Source organism: Macrobrachium nipponense, chromosome 14 (genome assembly GCF_015104395.2).
Source record: "Macrobrachium nipponense isolate FS-2020 chromosome 14, ASM1510439v2, whole genome shotgun sequence".
In the NCBI taxonomy this organism is placed as follows: domain Eukaryota; kingdom Metazoa; phylum Arthropoda; class Malacostraca; order Decapoda; family Palaemonidae; genus Macrobrachium; species Macrobrachium nipponense.
Window position 1 is genome coordinate 55958983 of NC_087207.1, and position 25668 is coordinate 55984650.

At 42.6% G+C, this 25668-nt stretch overlaps 1 protein-coding gene across 2 annotated transcripts in view; it reads right to left on the reverse strand.

The window, feature by feature from the left end:
* The window catches only part of LOC135226519 (retinol dehydrogenase 12-like), a 248483-nt gene extending 222815 nt beyond the window's left edge, over positions 1–25668 (reverse strand). The window contains exons 1-7 of one of the 2 annotated variants that reach the window (XM_064266145.1): positions 25349–25666; positions 23033–23227; positions 20916–21104; positions 17919–18077; positions 17449–17568; positions 16491–16674; positions 1–1431 (exon numbers count right to left, since the gene is read on the reverse strand). The exon at positions 1–1431 is cut by the window's left edge and continues 1427 nt beyond it. In XM_064266145.1, coding sequence (XP_064122215.1) covers positions 1332–1431; positions 16491–16674; positions 17449–17568; positions 17919–18077; positions 20916–21104; positions 23033–23227; positions 25349–25469 — 1068 coding nt within the window. In that variant the 5' untranslated portion in view covers positions 25470–25666 and the 3' untranslated portion in view covers positions 1–1331. Of the gene's footprint in view, positions 1432–16490; positions 16675–17448; positions 17569–17918; positions 18078–20915; positions 21105–23032; positions 23228–25348 lie in introns of both variants that reach the window. The other variant, XM_064266144.1, reaches the window with a different exon arrangement.

Sequence of the window (25668 nt, forward strand, 5' to 3'; positions counted from 1 at the left end):
TGTAAAAAAAGTGTACGCCTTCGAGTTTCACCTCTTGACATTCTCTTGCGATTACGTTTGTTTATCTTTGTTTCGGGCAAGAATTTCATCATGCCTAGGAAGAAAATACAAGGAAAACATCTCGCTACCATACAGAAGAAGAAAATTCGCTGTAATAAGCAGAGTTAGTGAAGGGGAGAGAGAGAATTGCGTAGGAAGGAGTGCCCCATCTTGCCTCAAGCAGTGTCCCAGGCTGCGATATATGAGCAAAGGGATCATCATTTATGATTAAATTATGATAAATAAAATAGTTTTGGTTTATTAATACACAAAAAACAAATATACATTCATAATAATCATTATTTATTAATATTGTCTTTATAGAAATACGAAGGAAAACTTTGAACGCCCGTATCTCAAAACTATACTCATTGACCTTCAAAATCTATCTTCTCACTTAGTTTTAAAGCTATAACATTGGAATTTGGTATATAACTCAGAAAGACATTATAGAACAATCAAATAGAGCCCTTTTTTCCAATTTTTGTTTCGTATTTTTTTTATAAATTTTTTCTCTTGATTTATAGGGTTTATTTTTTGACCATATTGAAAAATTCATATCTAGCAAAAAAATGACTTTTAGAAAAAAAACTCTCCATTCGATTGGAGGTCTACATCAGGTCTATATATGGTAGTAATCCCAGGTCTTAATATTAAATATCAAGGGAGGAGATAGAATTTGAAAAATGGTTATTTTCGGGATAAATCGCCCTGGCGTCACAAAACCGAAGGTCAGAGGCGAAAATCATATGCGGTTTGGAGATGTCCCAAGTCACCTTATTAAGTGGTATGAATATCAAAGTCCTGTCCTTAAAAAAGGGCATTAGCCGGCCGGCCCCCTTAACAAGACCAAGTTTGAATATGGCATGCCTAAGGAATTAGTTTTTAGATATGTAACTAATAAAAACAAAACAGGTAACTAATAAAAACAAAACATGGTAAAGTTAAAAGCCTTGTCATCAGACACCCATTTGAAATGAGGAAAATAAAGTCATGTGATTGTCAATTGAATAGCTGAGAATAGTGCTGCTTGGCAAAAGGGGTACTGCAAAGAAATTTTAGTCCTGGAGACATTCTTTAAAACCTGTCTTGGACTGGAATAAAATTTGTTACACAGGAATGACTAAAAGTAATGGTTTACAGGTTAAGAATTATTCCATGTACTTTCTTGGTCATTAGTAAGGCCATAGTTTCCATCCAAAAACATTCACACACACACACCCGAAATATGACACTCCTAGAGTGAAAAGGTAAAATTTACAACCACTCTAAATAAGAAAGTGTCACATATATTAACTGCTCAGTCCCACCATCTTCTCTGAAAGATCCCATAACTTCTTAGCTGTTTCATCACTTCTGGCATAAGATGATGCATAACTAACTTGGCAGTCACTGCAATTTGATAAAGATTAAGTAAGCAAAAATTGTGTTGATTATTGTTCTGCATCTACTTTCACATGTAAATTTATACAGCACTACCACATCTACTTAAATTTGTGAATGTATACAATCCTTGAAAAGCATCTACTTTCATCTGTGTAAATGTATACATACTTGAAAAGTCTTAAATTTCTCTTGGAATTTTCATCATTCATTTAAACAACATCAAAAAATAAAAATGGGAAAATTACATTTTCATAATACGTAAAATGTTTCATTTATACTTACCAAGTAGCAATTATACTGCCTAAAGTTTCACGCGCAGGTAGCTTAAAATTCTAAAATACGCAGTAACACAGTATGTATTTATATTCAAAATATATATGTGGTAACAGAACGTACACATGTATGTATATTCAAAATATATACATAAATAATAAAAGAAAAGATCCCACCGGAAAAATATGAGTTTAACGACAGTCAAGTAAGAGCTCACAAAAACAAGTCTTGCATCCCATGACGGCCAAAAGCAAGTGGAATGTTTACATCCGGGCAAGTAGGTCTCCCCACCTACCGGACGGTAGTTACTGCCTAACCACCTTGTTCAAAGTGGCCGTGTTCCAGCTTCACAGTAAGAAATTCCTAATGTAAAGGACTGAGGGTTTGTATAGTATTGTGTAGGAACCAAAGGTGGAAAACGTTTTTGGTTGCGGACTTGATTTGGCATGTGTGGCCACTACCACATGCCAAAAGTAGTGGGTTGCGGAACCCAAAAATATAATTCCGTAACTGCTACCATTCAAAAACGAAAAACTGAAAAATGTAATGAAACGTCTCAACGAGTTAACATATTGTTATTTGCCTGTTCAACGGTTGACCATTGGTAAAAATACTTTATAAGGGTACCATTGTATCCTTGCAAAGTAATTTTACTCTATTAGGGTATTACCCTAATAGAGTAAAAATAGTTTTTCCACTATTTTGTGTTTTAATCAATAAATGTGTTAGAATTTCTGTTTCATTAAAAAAGTTATATATTTTGAGTTGCACTTTTCAGTAAAAGTAAAGGTTGCAGAGGTGAAGGTAGCATTTTCCAAAAGTCAAAAAGTTGCGGAAGTAGCGGTAGCGGCAACTACCTCTCAAAGTTGCGGAGATGCAGGGTACAGAACCAAAATTTGAGTAGCGATGCCCAACTGTAGTAGGAACAATAATTTTTTTCTGCCTTAGAGCAGATAACATACAGCTTGATGCTAGTACACAGTATCTGAGTACTTATATACTATTCACAATACATACATACCTAAGTTTGTTTCTTTTTGTATAATACATACTGTATTACAGAAGGCTACCACACACAACTAGATACTAGTACACCTAAGTAATGTATTTCTCTTGAAGAAAAATGAATAGCTTATCAAAGTTGCGGAGATGCAGGGTACAGAACCAAAATTTGAGTAGCGATGCCCAACTGTAGTAGGAACAATAATTTTTTTCTGCCTTAGAGCAGATAACATACAGCTTGATGCTAGTAACAGTATCTGAGTACTTATATACTATTCACAATACATACATACCTAAGTTTGTTTCTTTTTGTATAATACATACTGTATTACAGAAGGCTACCACACACAACTAGATACTAGTACACCTAAGTAATGTATTTCTCTTGAAGAAAAATGAATAGCTTATCTAATGCAATAAATGCAACACGTAAGTCCTAAAAACCTGGTAATCTGCTACAGTTAAAGATTCTGTCATTGTGTTTTGACACTTGGCTATGTTCTGCTTTTAACCAAAATTAAAAAGCAGCATGCTTCAAGCAATGGCAAGCTGGGAGTGTTCTGTATTGCATTTTAATTCATTCTGACTCATGTTAACTGCATAATTTCAAAAGTAATTTCATAAACAATTTTATCTTACAAATAAATCACAAAAGTAAAGATAAATCACAAAAGATATTGTCTACAAAAATCTCTATAAAAATTATTTTAGACACTAATCTCCACAAGAGAAAAAATTTTTTAAATGTCCATATTCACATTATCTCTGTGGATTTTGAAAACTGACCAAGCCATCAGCAAAACTGAGTTGGAAGTAAATACAGGAGGACACATAACAGTTTGCTAATTACCCCACTCAAATTAGATTTCCTAAGTAAAATGAATTGGAAGTCCCCTTACAAAATATAAATTTCTTTTTGTTCATGAAACTTACCTGTCAGATATATATATAGCTGTATTCTCTAAAGTCGACAGAATTTCAAAATTCGCGGCACACGCAGTGGGCAGCCAGGTGGTAGTACCCATTCCCGCCGCTGGGAGGCGGATATCAGGAACCATTCCCATTTTCTATTCATATTTTTTCTGTCGCCGGTGCTGTAAACAACTGTTTGCAGTACCTCCGCCTAGGATTTTGAAACTTCATTAGCCGCTTAAGTATCCTAATTATTCTTTCAATGATTGACTTGGATTTGTGGCTAGGCATACGCTATTATAAATTAATTAAAATTTTTTCATTGCATATGATGTCTGAAGCTAGTTAGCCTAGTTTCAGACTTTGTTGTCTGCATGGGGTAAGCTGAGGCTACCGGAACTTTCGGTAGACACTCGCTTAGTATGCATGACGTTTACATGTTTTCTTTGTTAATAGATCAATGTAATTAGTGATTCGTGTACGCTTTTTAGAGCATGTTAGAATCAGGAGGTTTTCCTCCACAGTAAACAGAAGTTAGAAATAATGAACCTTCTAACCTCCTGTAGAATTTATTTTGCCTATCCCTGTGGTATGGCTTACGGGCCTAGAAGAAGTGTCTGCGGGGAGGATTACATCAAGTAATCTTAGAATCTAAAGTGCTCGCTCTCCAATCAGTGTTGTGAAGTGTAGTGCCCCTTGTGTTGTGGAGGGGGCGTCAGATCGGCCCCATAATGCCTCTAGGCCTGGACCTCTGTCGGACTCCCAGGAAACAGGGAGAGGACATGTCGAAAGCCACAAGAGGGTTACGGGGGCTCCCCACCAATCTGGCGTCCCTTCTGCAGGACCTGTTGACGCTTCCCAGGCTGCTAAAGATCGAGCACTTGCACGAATCTTGAAGGATTGCTTCTCATCCTCCGAGGCGTCCTCTCCGCGCAAGGGTTGGAGCTCTCGGAAGGACTCGCGCCCTCTAAGAAGCTTTAGAGAAGAGGACGCTTCACGTCCTCTCTCTCGTCAGGAGGGAACGTCAGATCGGCCCCATAACGCCTCTAGGCCTGGACCTCTGTCGGACTCCCAGGACCAGGGAGAGGGCATGTCGAAAGCCGAAGGAAGGTTACGGGGAACCCACATCGATCTGGCGTCCCTTCGGTGGGACCTGTTGACGCTTCCCAGGCTGCCGAAGATCGTGCACGTGCACGAATCTCGAAGGATTGCTTCTCGTCCTCCGAGGCGTCCTCCCCGCGCAGGGGTTGGAGCTCTCGAAAGGACTCGCGCCCTCTACAAGAGCTTTAGAGAAGAGGACGCTTCACGTCCTCTCTCTCGTCGGGAGGGAGCGTCAGATCGGCCCCATAATGTCTCTAGGCCTGGGCCTCTACGGACTCCCAGTACCAGGGAGAGAGTAAGGGGACTCCACACTGTTCTGACGTCCCTTCGGCAGTATTTTATATCGATCAGTGTGACAAAGGGTGGCCGTCGTCTTGGTCAAGAAATAGAAACGTCCAGGATAGGTGTGCTTTTAATCTAAACATGCTACGCTCTATCAAGAGGAAGGAACGTCGTTACTCTTGTAGCAGGGATTGTTTTCCTGCTCTCCAAGATGCTCCCCTCCCTCCTCTCCTCATGGCGCTCCGTATACGTTACGTAAGGTTCGCTTTACTACGAAACAGGATGTTGTTCAAGCTGATGAACAGCTAGCCAAGACGCCTCTTACTCGTCCCTAAGGGACGCTCTGTCAGCGGCCAGAGATGTCTCTGGTTCGGCAGCAACGCTGGACAGACTATCCTAGTTTTCGACAGGAGAAGGGCAAAGAATTCCTCATAACCAAGAACACACAGGCTTCCTTTTAAATACCCTTGTGCAAGTGTCGATGAGCTTGATAAAGACGCAAGATGTCGCACACGCTAGGCAAGCACCTTGCGAGGATGTCTTTCGGAACGCTCGGCGTTCCTTTTTTGAGTGAGTTTCTGGAGATGTTCATTTGCATTACAAAGACGCAAGATGTCGCACAGGCAGCCGTCGTTTTTGTCAAGAGTGGCGAACGTCCTTAAGACTCGTCCTGATGGCGATCTCCATATTTCTGCTTAGGACACTCGCTCTTCATGAGCGGCGTTCCCCTCGCTAGGGAGTCTCTCAAGTTACTTGTGTTGACGCTTTTGGGCGACAAGATCCTCTCTGAGATGCCGCTCAGAACACTTGGTGTTCTATGCACCGACATGCTCGGCAAGACTCGCGCGAGGACGTCCCTTGAAAACGCTTGACGTCCCACGCATGGAGACGTGAGGAAGCTTTTCGATGTTCGATGTCATACACATAGAGACTTTCACCACGCTTTTTGGAAGGCGCTTTATGTCTTACACATCTGGACGCTCGCCAGGACGCTAGCGAGGACGCTTTTGAAGACGCTCGGCATCCTACACATCATGACGCTCGGCAGATCACTGGCCAGGACGTTCTGCAGAACGATAGGCGTCCTACACATCAAGAGGACGTTCTTCAGGGCGCTCGGCAGGACGCTTATGAGGACGCTTTTGTGGACGTTTGCCAGGACGCTTCGGTGGAAGCTCGGCATCTTATTGCTGCTCAGGACGCTTGACGCTTTTTAGACGCTCGTCAAGAGGACGTTCTTCAGGACGTTCCTTTACAGAAATTTTTAAAAGATTCGGAGTTAGCGGAGAGGCATACCCGAATTTTTTCTTCGAACCCTCCTGCCCCTTCATCGATTTCTGCGAGAATCGGGAAGATTATATACTCGGATTCCTGGGTTACTTTCTGTCATGTAAAGGGGTTTCCCCCATTAGTAAGATACTAATTGTTTTGTCAAGTTAGCGGGTTTTCCCCATTGACAAGATACTGAACGTTTTGTCAAGTAAGTGGGGGACCCCTCATAAATGGGCTAGTTCTCATTGACAAAGATCTTAATAACTTTTTATCGCGTAAGCGGATAAGCTCTCATTAGCAAGGTTCGAAAGAGCTCTCATTCATATCAGAGGCTCATCCGGGAAGAGAAAAAGACTTGTAGATTACGTCCATGAAGTCTTATGTCCAATATCATTAGAAGCTTGAATGGTCCTTTTCGATCCTCGGTTCTCTCTTGAGGATCTCTATTCGAATAATTTTAATCCGTTCTCTTGGCAAAGAGAAAGAAGACAATCGATTTCCATTCTCTCTCTCTTCCTCGTCGAGGAAAGAATGTAGTAGAGAATTTGATGCTCAAATTACGTAGTTTATCTCTGCGTCATATTACTTACATATGGGTCAAGTCATATACGCATATCGTATTTACCTCTACGGATAGCAACCGAAAGGACTGTTGTTCTAAGTGTATTTATTCAACATTCCCTTCAACTTCCCAAAAGTTTCCGGGGTAAGAACAACGCTTAAGGTATTGTTACGACAACAACAACTCAGCTTCTGCAATTAGCGAATTCTGTTTCGTTTATATATGCCTGCTTGAGAGTTTCCTTTTGCTCGATAATATCATACCTATTCCTTCGTAAATGGAGTAGCTGGCAACTCAGGCAGAATGGTGCGAGACGATGAATGAAGGCTGCTGTTACTGTGATTAACGCAGTACCGGCTAGCTCTCTGACATGCGCGGTCGGTTACGTCTCTCCCCTGCGGGAATGGCTGACTAGCCGTATCTCTGCCCTACAATCATGGATTTTAGCCTCGGGTTGAGGGGATTTCTAGTAATCATGAATGAACATGCCTTCCGTTTACTTAGAAAGTTCCAACAGAGATATCTCTTAGACCTGTTCGGTGCGGTTTACCGCACTATAATAGACTTCTGTACGAAGCATGCTTTGTGAGGGAATGGATGAGTCTGCTGGGGACCATTTCCTCTCTGGAGAAGCTTGTTTCCCTGAATAGACTGCAATTCAGACCTCTACAGTTTTTCCTAATGGAGAACTGAGATAACATCAAAAATCTAGAAATAATTCTAACATCTCTCAATGCGTTGAAGACCACCTTAGGTGATAGCGAGAGGGTGCCAGGCATCTAGACAGAGGTACAGATGTCCTGGCACATAGTCTAAAAGAATTGGGAGCAATTTGGTTGGCTCTCCAGTTCCTAAAAGAGTGAGTTTTGGCCGAGTGGTCAAAATCACCTTAGATAATTCTACAGCTCTCTCATGTCTCAAGAGGAGAGAGATGGTTATGGGCAAAGCATAGAACGTAACGATCCTCAAGAGGTTCGTTACACGAGTACACGTCCGTGCGGATCTTCTCGATTGAGGACAGCAACTTCCAAACTGAGTAATCCTTGTTTAGAAGTGTGTCGAGAGTTGTAGAGACTCTGCGGTCGTCCTTTTGTAGATTCTTCGCAATAGTGAAGACGAAGAAGCTTCTTCTACGTTGCTCCCTTATTCTCGATCCGAGAGCAGTAGCAATAGACGCCATCCTATAGTATGGAATGGGGATAGTTGGTTAGTCTCTTTTCCCCTATTCAAAGCTTAGGAATATATTAATTGCTGGCGTCAGAGGGAGCAACAAAGACGCTGATAGCTCCAGGTTGGTCTTTGAGAGGCTGGATGCACAGAGGCCACGTCCTTCAGAGAGCACTTTCCAAGGACCCTTCCCGAGAGAATCGGTCTACTCTAACAGCCTCGCTTCGAGAGGTACCTAAAACCTCTCCGCTCTGAGTCTGAATGCGTTCAGATTGTAGAGAAGCGAGAGGATCTTCGAGTTAATCGCAAGTCCCATTTCCAAGACACAGCAGCGCTGCCTATTTTGCAGTGTAACAATTGGACTGGACCGTTTCTGGGGATAGTGTAGGAAGAAAGACTGTTCCTCCACCTTGAACACTGTGTATTACTTTACCGTCTTCCCTTTCCGTCTGAAGTATGGGATAAGCTATCCCACCCTCCAAAGCAGTCGCAACTATTGTAGAAGACGGAAATATGTTGTTGACGGCCTCTAGGCTCAGAGATTCGGATCTGTCAAACAAAAAAGCCCTTCACGATCTTTGAGGTCTGTGGAAATCTTAAAATTGTCTAGATCGAAGCTGGCATGGAACTTAGACGTGGTCTGAAGTTCCGGATGTCAAAGCATTTCGAACTTATCCTTTCTGTAAACTTATACATGTTTCCAGAAAGGCTAATTTCTAACCACTCTAGCTACGGCAAAGAGGGTTTGTGAGGTTTTAGCCATCATCAGAGGTTTTGGCTTTAGAGAACATAATGCGGTGGCCCTCTAAGGCTTCCTTTCGTGCTAAGTACGAATACCCATCTAACTCTTGGCCCAGAGGGCTGGAGATCAAGGGGATGGCACAAATTATCAGGCAAGAGCCACAGAGAGTCCTGTGCCATGTCGGGGCTCTCAAGTTTTATCTTGATAAAACTAAAGGAAGTCGAGGTCATTCGGACAATCTGCGGTGTTCCGTAAAAAGACCAGACTTGCCCGTGTCCAAGAACACCCTGGCGTTATAGTTAAGGAGTTCTTTTAAACAGTCTCATTCATTATGTTTGCATAAAGATTTGAGATTTTTTAAACTGAATGCTCAAGAGGTGAGGGCGCGGCCTCGGAAGCGTTTCAACAGAGCATGACACTCAGTAACATCCTGAGTGCCACGTTTTAGCGAAGCAACTCTGTGTTCGCTTCACACTCCCGGCAGGATGTGAAGACGACATATGAGATCTGCAAGTCGCTAGGACCATACATATCCGTAGATATATTATTGGGGGCAGGAAGCAGCACGAATCCTATCCTATAGAAAAGGGATAGGTGTGCTTTTAACTTTGAAGGGTCGGTCGCTTGAGGCGCGTTCCCTTTCTTTAGCCTAGAAGTTATGTTACTAACTTTGATAGGTTAGGTCAGGTGGTGGTTTTAGCTTCGTTGCCCTCAGAAGTATGGTCATATGGTCTAGTCACATTGTGGTCACACCCCCGTTGACAGATCATCTAGAGCGCACCAGCATTAAAGGTCTCTACCTCGCTGGCAACTCTAGTAAAGCAGAAGCAGACTTTGGTGACAGTAATCACGAAGTCAGCTATGCTAAAAGGTAGGGAACCAAGATGTCTATCATCTACATAGATTTGTTTCCTAAAATCATATTCTGTCTCTTCCCACCCTCCAAAGGTGGGATTCAGCTATATATATATCTGACAGGTAAGTTTCATGAACAAAATGTTATTGTTATAATACAATAAAGTTTGTTCATACTTACCTGGCAGATATATATAATTAAGTGCCCACCCACCTCCCCTCAGGAGACAGTGGCACTATAAAATATGAATAGAAAATGGGAATGGTTCCTGATATCCGCCTCCCAGCGGCGGGAATGGGTACTACCACCTGGCCGCCCACTGCGTGTGCCGCGAATTTTGAAATTCTGTAGACTTCAGAGAATACAGCTATATATATATCTGCTAGGTAAGTATGAACAAACTTTATTGTATTATAACAATAACATGTTTAGCTTTGACAACAGTTTTGGTGTAAAAGTAACAATCCAAAAGCTAATTTGCTAATGTGGTGCCTCTAATATCGGCTGCATAATCAAAACTTCAAATTTTTATGGTGTTAGATTCTCCAGCAAAATCTGAAGATAAAGTAATTGTTTGTCAACAATCCAGAACTTTCATTCCTGGAGATTAGCAGCATTCAATACACTTGATTACGTATACTGTATTGCTCTTTTTTAGTGATCACTCAAGGGTTCTCATGAAATTGCAAAATACTATTATTCCAAAAGAAATAAACATGTGGCTCTGTGAACATAATACCACAAACAATTAAGGTTACCCTAACAGTACGTTTGAAAATGAATAAAGGAGTGTACAGCACAAATAATAACCGCTAGTTTCATGCAAAATAAAAGCACCATACAAACAAACAAGCACAAATTATAAAAATAACAATTTGTCAAAAATTGTATTTTTCCTAACTATACAAACCTCAGGTCATTTAACAATAGGAATTAACTTACGGCGTAGCTGGAATAAAGGCCGTTGAATCTTGAACAAGGTGGTTAGGCAGTAACTGGATGTAAACACACCACTTTGCCCCTTTCGGCCCAGGTTCAGACTGAGGGGTGGCATGAGGTGGGCATCTGTTAAAGGACCTCGGGTTTGTATAGTTAGGAAAAAAACAATTTTCGACAAATTGTTATTTGTTCCAATACGTAATACAAACCTTTCGGTCCTTTAACAATCGGAAGACTCACTGATTGGTGGGAGGAATCTGAGTGAGCCTCTAGAACTGACTGGAGTTCTGCGCACCTAGGCTACTCCTCCTGGTCGTAAGAGCGAGGAGGAGTGCCCTGCTGCCTCTGACAACTTGATCAGAGTATAGGAGCTGCGTGATCCAGAGTCAGACTTCTGGGCCTTTTCGAAATGAGTGAGGGATCGTGACTCGTCCGAAAAAGGGCTGTGAAGAATACTGGCGTCGGAGACATTAATGCAAAGTTCTTGGAAGGGTTTGCATTATTGTCAGTCTCCTTCCTCCCCTTGCTAGAGGAAGGAGCAGGATTGCTTCTATGATTCTGATAAGAAACATAAAAATGATGCTTATGTATAGGCTTACCGCATCAATCGTCCGACCAGCCAGTGTGAGTTCGAGTCCTATCGTCAACCCTAAGGAGAGGAATGGAGAGAAGAGGCGTGGAAGAGGGAGAGCCAGTCGCTCTCGCATCCTTCTTACCTCTACAACTGCACACCATGGACGAGATGCAACTTGTCATGTCGAGGAGCTGGGTAAGCAAACACATCTTGCAAGCATCCACCACTGGTCCAGGGAAATGAGGTTCCAAGGACCTGTGGGCAGTCCCGGAGGGAAAGAAGGATATAGTCGTGATGACCTATCCATCTTTCTGTCCGACATATTCTTCGGAGTGATGTCCAGTACCCATACTGGTCTATCCGTCTGCAGCAAAGTGTCTCGCGGTCTCGTATCCCACTGCAGCGAAGTCTCTCGCGGTCTCGTACCCCACTGCGGCGAAGTCTCTTCGTCTCCGCGGTGGATAGGACACCGACACTCCATGGTGGGTGTCGATGGTTATGGGTACCGGAACAAGCTAGTAGGACGAAGTAATGATTGATCTGGAACAACTGAACTAAGTCCATAACGTAGCTCGTGACGGTCTTGGACGCTTCGACAGCTGCCAACTGACTGCGTTCGGTTGTGTGAGGCGAGCTGTCCAGGCATCCGAGGCGTAGTCACATGACCCTTGCCTTTTGAAGGGTTATGCCGAGAGACCATACAAATCATCTATCTGTTGCCACCAATGCCGGAAGGCGAGATGATTATTCTCTCAAGGCATGTGCCCAACAGGCGAAAGTCAATTGCCTTCTAGAGACTGAGGTCCCTGATGGCAAGATAGAAGTTCTCATAGTAGTTGAATCTCAGCTAAGGAGAAACAACACTATGTGCCATTGAAGACGAAGATGGTAGGTGAATGCAGACCTACGTCTTCACAGCCGAATCGAGAGAAGTAACTCTCAAGATTCTGAACTTAGAAAAGTCCCGCCGATGACACCAACCCGCGAAGACGGTTTAAATCCCTGTGATTTACAAAGGACTGAAAACGCTAAACCGCTACTTCATTGCTGTTCGGTGAGAAGTCGGAGTTGCAATGAAAGAGGAGCGCTTTTCAGTAATGAAAACAGGGATGTACTGCCTGAAGAACCGCTTCTCATGGGCTGAATCATCATCATCTTCCCAGGTTATCCAGGGAGGACATCTATATACTTGGAAGTAGAGCTGGCAGGGCGGGGAACAGGCGATGTCTTCCGTTATACATCTACAATTCGGGGTGAACAATGAACAATTGCACACCTACGAATACGAAATATATTTAGAGGACAAACTCAGATGTCTGAAGAAATCATTCCGCATTATCGCAGCGGCAGGTGCGATGCAGCGGGAGACTAGGCTACAGACTTCTGTTACCGTGTGGTAAACAGAAAGATGATAGTGAGTGTATTGAGACATCTGTCTGAAAATTCTCGCAATGTCCAAGGCGATGCAGTAGAGATGGTCATTCATGTATGCGAGAATTCCAGCCAACCAGAGACCTAAGTCTGTGATTGCCGGGCAGATTCAGTTCGGTAGTCAATCATTGTAGAGGAGAGACATAATCCGACCGTGCTATCTCGGAGAGCCAGCTGGTACTGGGCTGCGGCAGGCAGCCCAATACACCGCTACCTCTCACTCATTGTTCATCCTGAGTTGCCAGGTAATCCATTCCAAGAAGAAATGCGTTCAGCTAGAACCATAGAGCGCAAAAAAATACGCTCGAGCATTTGCATTTAATCGAAACGGATTTCGGTGAATGCAAACACTGAGGTGGTGGTGTTGTAACAATACCATAAGTATCTCAAAATCAAAACTGGTAACTCCTGGGAGGTTTGCAGGGCAGTCCCAAGTTGCAGTTCAATTAAGAAGATACTATTCGTCTCGGTCACAACCTGTAGAGTTAACTACGGTATGTGCCTACACCTCGGACAATTCAACTGATAACAGAAGCATGTCGCAAGGGCAACATACGTAGTATATTTGTAGGTTCCTGTACATAGACCTCCATCCTAAATTCTCTTCCATTCGAGGAACAAGATTAAGGACTGGAAGCCGACACCCTTCATTCTCTAATGAAGAGAGTGAAGGAGAAGTTTTCCCCGAAGGAAGACTTCTATGGTGATAACAGGATACCGAAGACGATAGTTCAAGCCAAACTGGATGTTCCCACCCGTTTTTCTCTATCCCGGGGTTGGCCGCCTACTGAGGTGATGGACCGTCAGGTCCATCCAGGATGAGCCCTTCCCGAGATATTCTTCATTCAGCAGCAGTGCTTTTCTCGAACGCTAGAAATTCCAGGAATTCGAGCATTCGGCGAGATACCCGATTATCGTAGGAACAATTATCTGGGATTCTCGTCTCGCCCACCCTGGACCGTGGTTTCGCCGAAGTGTTTGCAGATCGTAGAAGACCAGAACACTCAGAGAGTGCTAGAAATTCCGAAGAACTCTAAGCACTCGGCGAAACCCCCACTGAATTCGTCAGACGATCATCGGGTGGTGGTCCTCCCGATTCCCGTAGAAATCGAGGATGGGGCAAGATCCTTCCTCAACGACGGGGACTTACGTCCGGTAGGACCCAAAGGTCCCCCCCAAGAACGTAGTCCCCAACGTGGAATCCTACGGAGAACGCTCTGCAGGATCCCTCCCCTTCCCTTCGCTGGCATGGGGGGGGGGGGGGGGTGGGGGGGGGGGGCTGCAGATGCTCGCCAACCCATGGTGGCGATTGATCTGCAGGCCTGGTCAAGCGGCTGGACCGAGAACCAGGGCGACGGTCCAGAGCGTCAAAAGAGCTGCTGCTGCTGGTCCCCCTCTCCGTCCGGCCCTGGTGGGAGCGGCGGTCAGGGGACTGGCAGAGTCTGCTCTCACGGTGGGAGCGAGGCCTGTCCTCACGGCGCGTCACGCCTCAGCCCGCGGCTGGTCTGGGACCGTCGCGTCAACCCTGGGTACCGGCGACTCACCACAGGAGCGATCGCTGGCCTGGTGGGAGTCACCTGGGCGACTCCCACCAGTCTTCCGCTCCGTGCCTGGATCCTGGCGCCGAGCGAACTCGGTTGCCTGGATCTTGGCTGCACGGTCACCCGCAGGTGACCGTACACTCGGTACCTCTTGCGAACGAGAGGCCGAGACGGTACCTGGCGTCGAGGCGGAACCTCTGGCACCAGGAGAGGAGGTACCGGTACCCCTCCAGTCCCAGTCATCTTCTTCCTTGCGGAAGGAGAGACGGGCCCTGTTCCCGAAGGAACAGGACCAGCGTAAGCCCCAACTGTCCCACCGGAGTGGGACAGACCCTTAGAGGTCTCTGAGCGAGACTTCTTAGGGGGGGAGGAGGCTACCTTCTTCTTCGGCTGGGGGGCCTCAGAAGTCGAAGGGGAAGAGGCAGCAGAAGACGATGGCGACACCTTCCTCTTCTTCCTAGACTTCCTCTTCGCCAGTTCCTCAGGACAACCGACAGGTCCTCCATTCAGGACGGAGTTGGGGCAGCTGCCGAAGCAACACGGCCCAACTGCACCTGTCCAGAGGGACCTGCGGGAGTAGCAGTGGAGAGAACGCTTCCTCGAAGAGGGCTTTATGAACTCCTACCTGGCAGGTGAAGCGTCTGCAACCCCCAAGACTGGTCAGTCGGCGAATGAGACCATCGTCTGGGTGGGGCTGTCTGAAAGAAAAGGATTAATTAAAAGAGGGCTGGATGGCTTGCCTCCACCAGTCTCTGTGTGCACGGACCCGCGGGAACGTCACGTCAACCCTGGGCACCGGACGATCGCTGCGAGAGCGATCGCCGGTCTGGCGAGAGTCACCCGAGCGACTCCTACCATCTTCCGCTCCGTGCCAGGGTCCTGACACGGGGAGCGAACTCCCCAGTCTGGACCCTGGCTGCACGGTCACCCGTAGGTGACCGTACAATCGGTAACGCTCGCAAGCAGGCAGCCGAGACGGCTCCCGGTCCGGAGGTGGAACCTTCGGAACCGGGAGAGGAGATACCAGTGGTGGCCGGTACCTCCATGGTCCCCGTCTGCTTCCTCCCCGAGGAAGGAGAGATGGGCCCCGTTCCCGGCAGGACCAGCGGAAGACCCACCTGTCTCACCAGAGCGAGACAGACCCTTAGAAGTCTCTTACGGCAAAGCCTAAAAGTTGAAGGGGGGGGGAGGCATGAAGATATAAAGATCTCGAAGAGGAGGATGACGACACTTGACGAGCTCTCTTCCTCTTCGGTTTCTCCTTCTGCCAGACTTCTACCATCAGGAGTAGAAAACCTAACAGGGCAGCGCGACAGTTTCATCCAGTGACATAACTCCCGGGAGTAGTGGTAATGAAAATAATTATCAGCAGGGGGATCACTACAAACACTCGAGGATCGGTATGCAACATGCTACGAGTCAAGGTACAATTCCAAGGTTAGGATCCAATATGAAGAGCATCCAACCAATACTGCTGAAAACACAATCACCACTAGCCTGTAAAATAAGGAAAAAAATTATTAAAGTAATGAGGATACTCCTCACACATCCAAGGGCGCCGCCCTCCGAAGTGAGAGGAGATCCCCAAACACAACACCGCACGCCCATCCTTCTACCTTCTTCCAATAGTACACGGACAAACCTTTGAAGTTCCCTTGGTAATTCCCAAGCGTAAGCGTAATTTCCGGATGAATACATGTCCCATTACAGGATCAATATCACTTACGTTCAATACATGTCTCATCCTCATGATAAATACATATCTCGTCCTCATGCAGGTCTGAGCCAGTGTTAAAGGGCGAAAGAATGTAAATAATATGTTAGATACCTTAGCTGCTGACTCTTAACACAAGTAGAGGGGTGGTTACAAAGGCCATCACAAAAAGTGGGTTTGTATATTAAATGAAAAACCAAGGACAAACCTTTGTTTAGTATTAATATCAAACACCGTATATGTATAACTATTTAAATACAAAAAATAAACCAAAAGGATCCCATCGGGAAAAAAGATCAACGACCAGTCAGCCGGAGCTCACAAACATACGTCTTCATCGGAAGACGGCCGAAAGCAAAGTGGTGTGTTTACATCCGGGCAGGCTAGCCTGCTCCACGGTAGTTACTGCCTAACCACCTTGTTCAAGATTCAACGGCCGTAATTCCAGCTACGCCGTGAGTTAATTCCTATTGTTAAAGGACCGAAAGGTTTGTATTACGTATCGGAACAAACCACCAATTTAGTACTACTTTAATAGTTTGATGGGCAAAACTGGATAGAGCTGCAATTGCAAATGCAAAATACTAAGGTAGCAGTCTACAAAATCTAAAGCACATCCACCATTCTGAACAATAAAACTAAAACCTGGTTGGACTATAAATCAAAGATTTTGAAAATACCTACTAGTCAAACTTACCTGAAATAATAATGCTCATCATCTTGCTCTGCCTCCAAGGCACAATAAAGAGTTGTTTGCATGCCTTCTGCAGTCTTCTTGACAAAAAAGGGCATGAAGTACTTCAAGATGTCTCCCCCAATATGACGTGCAAGTTCACTTTGGACAGCTCCCGGATGGACAGAGAAAACGGTGATGTTAGTGCCTGGAAGATTTAAAAAAATAATCACATTCTTACAAAACTCCAAACACATTTTAACTACTCATTTTACTTTTATATAAATAACAAAATGTCTGAACCATGTTACAAATATCTTATTCCTACCTGCAATAAATGGCAAGATGAAGGAAGGCAGTTCCAAAACAGTAAGTTTAAATTTAGAATTTAATAACCATTTTCTAACCTCTTAGCTTACCGGTTTATGAGTTTGCACCCAACTAGTGAGATCTCGTCTTACAACATTTATTATGTACAACAGAAAAACTCTTATTTTCTTGGATCTTGAATCGATTCTTAGAGGGAAGGTAATACATGCAGTTATTCCTCTATCTTAGTAGGCAAACCTTGCATTCTAACCCTACTGAGAACTTTAGCTTAACTTATTCCACACTCTATACTCTTGAGGTATTTTCTTATTCATGTGAATAATCTTATTTATAATCCTATTGTCACAACACTGGATGGTTGACTTTTAAAGAACAGACTCCAATATCAACTATGAAGAAGAATTCTAATCCCACCTGATATCCTTCTCAACTCATCCAACCAAGAATTTTAATGAAAATATCCACTATGTGTTCCTTGCCATTTTTAACAGACACCAGTTATAACAATAAAAGAAAAACATAATAAAACTTGTTAGGACCACAAAATAAGAATAAACTGACTGAAAAGGCATCCTGCAAACAATAATAAAAAAATTTTACAACATGGAAAACATACTACCAACTATAAACATTCTTAAAGAAAACAACTTACCTTTCACTTTTTTGGCAAGATGTCGAGTGAAGAGAACATTTGCAACCTTACTGTTTCCATAAGCCTGAATTCTATCATAGCCCTTTTCATAATTCATATCATCAAAAGGTATGGTTCCACCTGCAAAAGCCAAATAGATGCATCAAAATGCCTCAAGACTTTTAATCCAAACATATAGTCAAATAACCTTTCAGTGTATTTCTACTGCAATTCACAGTGAGGATTCATGCCTTGCAACTGGCAATAAAAATAATATACTGGTAATAGTATACTTGGGTGCAACTGGCAATAAAAATAATATACTGGCATGTCATGTCCTAACCATTATTGAACTGGGCAAATTTCAGGATACATGTTAAAGACCACAGTAACTAGCTGCTTTGACATTCCCTAATATTTTTAAGTTTACACAAAATGGAAGGATTAGCATTTTAAGAAACACAAAAATAGATGAAGCCTAGAGTACTTACGGAGGTGTGCAAGAGAACTAAGAGTGATAATGCGAGCAGGTTCTGAATGAGTTAGCAGGGGAAGAAGAAGGTTGGTCAGAAGGAAATGGCCGAAATGATTGGTTCCCATCTGCATTTCAAACCCATCTTCTGTCTTCATGAATGGGCACATCATTATGCCTGAAAATAATTTTGTTGACTTTTGAAGTACATTATTAGATGAATAATTAGTCAGTGCACTTTAGTACAGTGTAATAATAAGTATCATTAACAATTAACTACCACACTAAATCACCATTATTAACATTTTTTGTCAGATTTTCCCTTGGAGTTAAAAGTGAACTAGTTCTTGATAAAAAGCCTAGCACTTCCTTTAAAAGGAATAATTTTCACCCAGCAAGCTTCTTCGAATTAAACACAGTAGAGGGTACGGTTATCGAGGTACCCACTCCTTTGGCTCCCAATCTCGAAGGCATAGTACAGGCCTGCAGACTGGTACCTCGACCCACAGGTGAGAAAGATCCGATGAGAGAACCCTCTGCTTCCTCCAAAGAGAGTAGCATATCCCCAGAAGCTTCACATCGAGACTTCTGGGGAGATGGGGGGGAGTGGCGACCTCCTTCTTCTGAGACTGAGAGGCCTTGGAGGAAGGAAGGGAGGAGGCAGTATACGACGATGACGACACTCTACGCGATCTCTTCTTCGACTTCCTCTTCGTTACCCTCTTCAGGATGGCAGCAAAGTCCTTCATCCAGGCAGGTGGGCAAGACAAATCAGGAGCAGGGATCACCTGGATAACCAGAGCAGGAGCAACTGCCAGGGGAGGGAGAGGCTCCACCAACACAGGTATGTTGGCAGAAGGTGAGGAGCCCCCAGAAGCAGCAGACACAGTGATGATGGTCGGGGGTGACACAAAGCCAGGAGGGGGAGGTGCCACAACTCAAGGCACCAGAAGGTGCACCCCAGTCCCTGTCACCGCCGAGGGAGTGGTAGATGTAGGGTGGTGACAGAACACCATATGCGGGACCTTGGCAAAGACGGCAGTGGTGATGAAAGTGGTAGTGGGCATCTCGACTATGTGAGCCGTCACCAGGGCAGCCAGGTGCAACAGCAAGACCTGCAGTGACGGAGCCCCCACCAAGCCTAATGAATGCCTGCCAGATTTTAAGGTTGCCTCTCCATCACACCTGAAGAAGAGACAGTCAGGTTAGTGAGGAGGGATTCTTGTCACCCAGAGGGAAGATCAACTCTCTCAGAGCAACCCGAGGCCGCTGCACCGAGGTCACCATGAACCCCTGCCTCCACTCCATCCTCCTCGCTCAACAAAGAGGGAGCAAGACATGGGAAGCTTGCAGGGAGACAGAAACAAGGACGAAGGGTTAGACACCGAGGGAGTTATCGAAGACATGTAATCCCAAGAAGGCGTCTTGGTGCCCTTCCTCTGATAAGGTTTCCTTCCCACAAACTTACCCACTGCACAGAAGTCCAAGAACTAAACTCATCACACATGAAATCCGAATTGCAATCCTGCCCTCTGCAAGATGTAGAGAGCATGAGGATCCACATCCACACTAGATCTGCTATTGCTACATTTCTTATTGCCCACACCTGAGCATACATGCTTGGGAGGGGTGGACTTAGAAGCCGGCTTAGTAGATTCATGGGTTTGCAGGTTTCAATAACTTGGAAATCAACAGCAAACAAACACCAAATATTCATCAAATCACAGAAAGCAAGGACAGATCTCATCATGAAAAGGAAAAGATCTAGTGACAGTCAAGCAGAGAGCAATGTAGTATACACGAATCTTCACCCAATGATGGCTAAAAGCAAAGTGGAATGCGTACAATCGGGTGGGCGAAGTTTCCCTCGCCCAAGCGGTAGTTTAACTACCAGACTACCCTGCTATATAGTCTAGCGGCTGTTTCCAGCTTCGTTGAATGCAATTCTTAATGAAAAGGACCGATAGTTTGTATGTCATGTAGGAACAAACTATAATCATGTAAAGGTGGCTAATTTATTGTCTGCAAAGGTAATTAATCTTTCCTCCATTCACTTGCTGGTCCTCACAAGCCTCTTCCAGTGAATTCATTTCTTCATTTTGTAACCCTTCCCGAGCAGCTTCTACTTATCCTTTGGCTCTAATTGACTTAGAGCTTCAAGTTCCTATCCAAGTGATTTATATTTAAAAGACCACCTTGTGCTATGTAATTTAAACATGGTGAATTGTAGGCTAATTTAGCACAGAATTTGTTCTTAAGAGCAGCACATTTTCAAGGGATGCTTAAGTCTTGTAAAGGTGGTTGGATTGTTATCTGTATTATTTTATATCAATTTAACAAAACCACTAGATGGGAATTTTACAATAGTGTATCTGGGAACTGACATGAAACTGCAAATGCCTTTAACACCAACTACAGCATGCTGTGCAAGGCCCAGTTTAAGTAGTACCCCTTAAAGGTTATGTTGGCAGCAAGGTCTATCAAGAACAACTCTGAAGGACAAGACCAGCATACAATATGCAGTCTATATGGAAAGATATATACATACCAAGTTTATTTACCTTCAGTTTTAATGATAAAACAAACACATACTGTGAAACAAAGACATCTCTGGATATCACCCATGGCAATATGTTATTTTTTTTTCTTTAACTCAAATAAAGATGACCTATGATCTCTGATTTTATCTGGCTTTGAAGTAATCTTCTTTTTAAACAGTCCCAGGTAATTATCTTTTTGTACCTTATCTTGGATGTACATATTGCAAGTCTCGCCTCCTTTCAAGACTTTTCTGATATTTGTGCACTTTTTTATCAAAAGTCTTATATGCTAAATCCTTGTCACAACAACTAAAACTTTACCTAACACTCTAATCATCTATAAAAATCAAGCAGCAATGTTATAATAACTCATACTTCCTACTAAGAAATAATTCAGCAGTGAATTTACTATGAACCAAACTGTCTACATGACTAGTTTTATTATGAAGATTTAATCTGTTGTTTTGTCTACTTACCAGCATTATTGATCAGCATGTGTATCATTTTCTCTTTGGTTTTCAATTCCCCTGCAAATGTTCTAATAGAAGTGAGGGATGCCAGGTCTAATTTCATAACAACCACCTCCCCTCCAGTTTCTCTTTCTATTTCTAATGCAACCTTTTCAGCTTTTTTTGTGTCTCGACAAGCCATAATGATCTTTGCACCTAAAATGAAAAAAATAGGAAAAATGACAAAAACAAAAAAGAAAAGTGGTCAAAATAGTTTTTGAAACACCAGAACGAAAGGAAACATTCACATTTTATTATATTCTTTGCTTCACATCTAAATAATACAACAAAATAACCTCAAAAATCCTTTTATTGCCCTATCATTTAAAAACCCAGATGATATATGCCACAGGCTAACTACAAAGATGGATATTTAAGCCAACAACAAACAAACTGAACTTACAAACATGCTCCTGAAATCATTTGTATGTAAGGGACTACCTGTACCTAGACAATTTTTAATGGTAATTCCTTATTCACTTTTATTCCTTGAACATTGGAGTAAGTGAAGGAAAAAGAGTATTAATGTTAATTAACCAGGTACATACTACTATTAAACATATATGAACTCCAACTTACAAAGTTTCAAGAGGATGAGTACTACTATAAAGTGCCATATACCAATGACACTACAGCCAATACACAAACAAATCTTATTTTATATTAATTGGACATTAATACTATTTTGTTCCTAAATTCTGTAACTAAATCTATTCAACATTTGCCAGTGTCTTTTTCCTACTTCCCATCACTTCCACGGCTGGTTCCCAACTTAAATTCTCCAGTCTCCTATGATGATCCAATGTTTCACTTATGCTAATCTTTCTTTATATCTTTGTCATCCATCTTACTTTTCAAACAATATCACCTATTCTTCCTCTACATACTACACAAAAAAGTTATTGCTATAGCTTCATCATTTTTCTTTCATGAAAACTCAAGAACTATTAACAATTCCTTCAAACACTCAAATTTTTTACACCCCAAACTTCTTAATCTATTCTCCACAACATAATCTTTTCTTATCTCTTAATTTTTTCCTCAGTCAATGCAGATAATCATTTAAATATCCTAAAAAAATAACAATGCCTTGTTTATATCAAAAGTTGTTCTTCTTTCAATCTGTCTTAACATATGATTCACTTTCATCAAAAACACTTCTAAATCCTTTCAAGAAGCTACAATACATTCCATAAATCCTCATCATCATGCACATCTCAAAATTATCTCTGGTCCTGCAAATAATATATCAATATGGAGTTATCTTCCTATTGGGCACCTTCATAATGTACATTAGTTGTTTCAAAGTATCTTCTTTCTATAGGGGCATAATCTAATTGTCTTGTACTCTATATCTCTCCAAATTTTACCAGCATATGAACTGGAAATACTACAAAATAACACTAAAGAATGGCTTTCCTTGTTTGATTTCTCAACCATTTCCCTGAAGTATTGAATTTATGTATTCTTTAGATCTATGCAACACAATGGTTCATTGCTGTAATTATGAGAAAGAAAGAAGTATACAAGAGACTGTTTGTGCCTTCACTCAGTTAAACTACTGACAATGCCTAAATACTAAGTTATATCAACTGACATAAGCTATGAATAACTATTAATCCTTGTATGAACACGTTAACCCTTGGATGAATTGTACTTCTGCACTGTACTTGTACAAGATGACATGTTATACAAAACCTAGAAGAGTCTACAGTAAAAAAGCCACCTACTGGTCAAGGGAATGGAATGGAATGGAATATGGAATTTAGGCCAAAGGCCAAGATATGAGACCTATGAGGTCATTCTGTGCTGAAATGGAAATTGACAGTAGTACATACAAGATTTTCAAGGCTTACCAGGAGTAAAACCTTGCAGTTGCACTATGAAAAATTTGTTGGGAGAGTAAGAAGGAAAAAGAGAATATGTGAAGAGATACAGTAAAAGGAATGAAAGGGGTTGCAACTAGGACCTTAAAAACACTGCAATGAACCTTAAATAATTTATACAGTACATCATGTGAGGTGCCCTGACAGCACTAGCCTCGTACAAGATAATGTTGAGACGAAACCTTCAAAGAACCTTACCTCTTCTACTTAACTCTAGGGCAGTTTCTTTTCCAATACCAACATTACAACCTGTTATAACAACAGTTTTTCCATCTACACGTTTTCCTGAGGTGCAAATACCACCCACCATGAATCGCCGTACCAATACAATAAGAGCCCAGTGCGTAAGCATACATGACAGCTCATTTCCTCTGAGATAATCGACAACTCCAACTGCAAAGAAAGGAAATATATGAAAAAATCTAATAAAAATTCACAAAACTTTAAAGGCACAAACATATGTCACAATAAGATTGGTGAAGACAATAAATAAATAAAGATTTATATGCACGGTACTGGAAAATCTTATGAAAGATTACTGCATTAGTATTACAAATAGAATACAGGAATTTACAATTTAATAAACTAAAAAAGTATGTCCCCTTACAGTATAATTCATTACAGTAATATGCAAAGCAAGAATCCATACAGTTACTTATCAATAAAAACCCCAAATGGGTCATTACTGCTTACATATTGTAAATGAAAAATGTAGGTTATGTATTGGGGTCAAATGTCTTACATCCACTAACAGTCATACTTTGAATTTTTTTAGGTTCAACTTCATTTCCCATTAATTTTAGCTCAACCTTTGCTAAGAGACAGAGCAACAAGTGTAGAATTAGGAGATGGGGTTGATGCAAATTGAGTACTAGTATCATCCACACAAGCATCCTGCTTGTTTTCTAAGCCAAACAACATATGATTAGCAATGTCAAAAGTAGCACTAAAGTCAAAGTCTATTCTATGAATACCTATCATGACTGTACTCTAAGGATTTCTCAACAGCACGGGAAATGGATGAAAATGTGCACCACAAGACAGACACTTAATCACCAACTGGGAGAGGTTCCTCATACATAGGCTAAATGGGCATTACCCTTCCTAGCATGCCAAGTCCTGACCTAACCAAATCTTACCTACCTAAACTAACTTTGGGCGACGTGCGCTGACCTAGCAGGGGGGCCTCGACCTCCCTGGACACCCACAAAAGGGTAGTATCCTGTCCTTGGTCGGCAACTGGCATGAATCAGTTCAGTTGAGTTGAATATAGAATTTAAGCCAAAGGCCAAGCACTGGGGACCTATGAGGTCATTCAGCACTGAAGTAATAATTGACAGTAAAAGGTTTGAAAGGTGTAACAGGAGGAAAACCTCAAAGCAGTTGCACTAGGAATTAAGTATTAGGAGAGGGAGGGAAGTAAGATGAAGAAAGAGAAAATGAAAGGAGGTAGAGTAAAATGAATGACAGTAGTTGCAGCTAGGGACCGAAGGCATGCTGCAAAGAACCTTAAGTAATGCCTACAGTGCACTGCATGAGGTCCACTGACAGCACTACCCCCCTTACAGTGGGGGAGGAGGCAGATTTATATTACTATTCCGCAGTGGCCTAGACTATGGCAGTTGCAGTTTTTCTATGCAGTTTTACCTCCTGAACAAGAATTTTAATTAATATTTATTCGGAAGACTGTAATCAACCCCCAGGGGCTCGTACTAAACACGTCAAAATACATTTGATGCCCCAATTCCTGGTGGCTTTCGTAATCACGGGGACAAACGATGCGGAATGCTTATATAGAAATACCGGGGAGGAATCAGAAACGTCCCATAGTATCTAAAGCCTATCAAAAATCTGGTAATTCTAGGCAATAACTCTGCATGGGCTGCAAGGAACGTTCCCACGAATACGACAGCCACTAGGGATTGGGGTGTCAAATGTATTTCACCGTGTTTGGTACCTACCTATTAGCCCCTGGGGGTTAATTACAGTCGACCCCAAAAAATAACGGTAAATTCTTAATACCTAGCTAGTAACCCAAATACTAGGTATAGGAAATTGTAATTGCCAAAGAAATGCCCTACACAGAGTTACAAGCTATATAGAGATTCACCAAAAATCTTTCTAGGAAGGGGTGGGTGGGGGTGAAAAGGTCCACCCCAGCAAGGTCAGACTACAATAACCTGGGTTAGGTTAGGTTAAGGGAACGTTTCGTTTAGGATGTAGGCTACTAGGCTAGGTAGGTAGCTAGGTACATAGGGTACTACTAGCTACAGTTATAGAGTAGTAATTCTGATAATAATAAACATAGGTATAATTAAGGTAAAGGGGGTCAACTCCCCCTTTATAATGACCGGTTTATGACCCCCTTCTGGGTAATTAGTAACATGTTTAATTTAAAAACAGAGACCTAGCCTATTTACGAGCCCACCAAACCAACTTGTTACTAAGCTAGATAGTGTCAATCGGTGCCAATTGATTGACCCCATACCTCAACTGGGGTCGCAATCCACTCACCCAAAGTACAGAGAATCACAAGGGTCAGTCCCTCGAGCCGAAAGAAATAATCCCATCCTTGAGTGAAGAACTCGACTGTCACCCAGTTAAAATTTAACACGGATCCTCTTATACGGTCCATCTTGCGAGTTCCTTAATTTCAGGTGTCAGAAAGATGAACGTGTCGCGACTAATATATCGTGCACAGGTTGTCGCAAAGTGTCAAGTGTCTACAAAGTGTCAACTTGAACCGAGCCGGGAAAGATTAGATAAAAGTATCTGAACGATGACAAGTGCTACACCACCCTTCAAAGCTGTCGAGGATGACAACTAGCAATGAT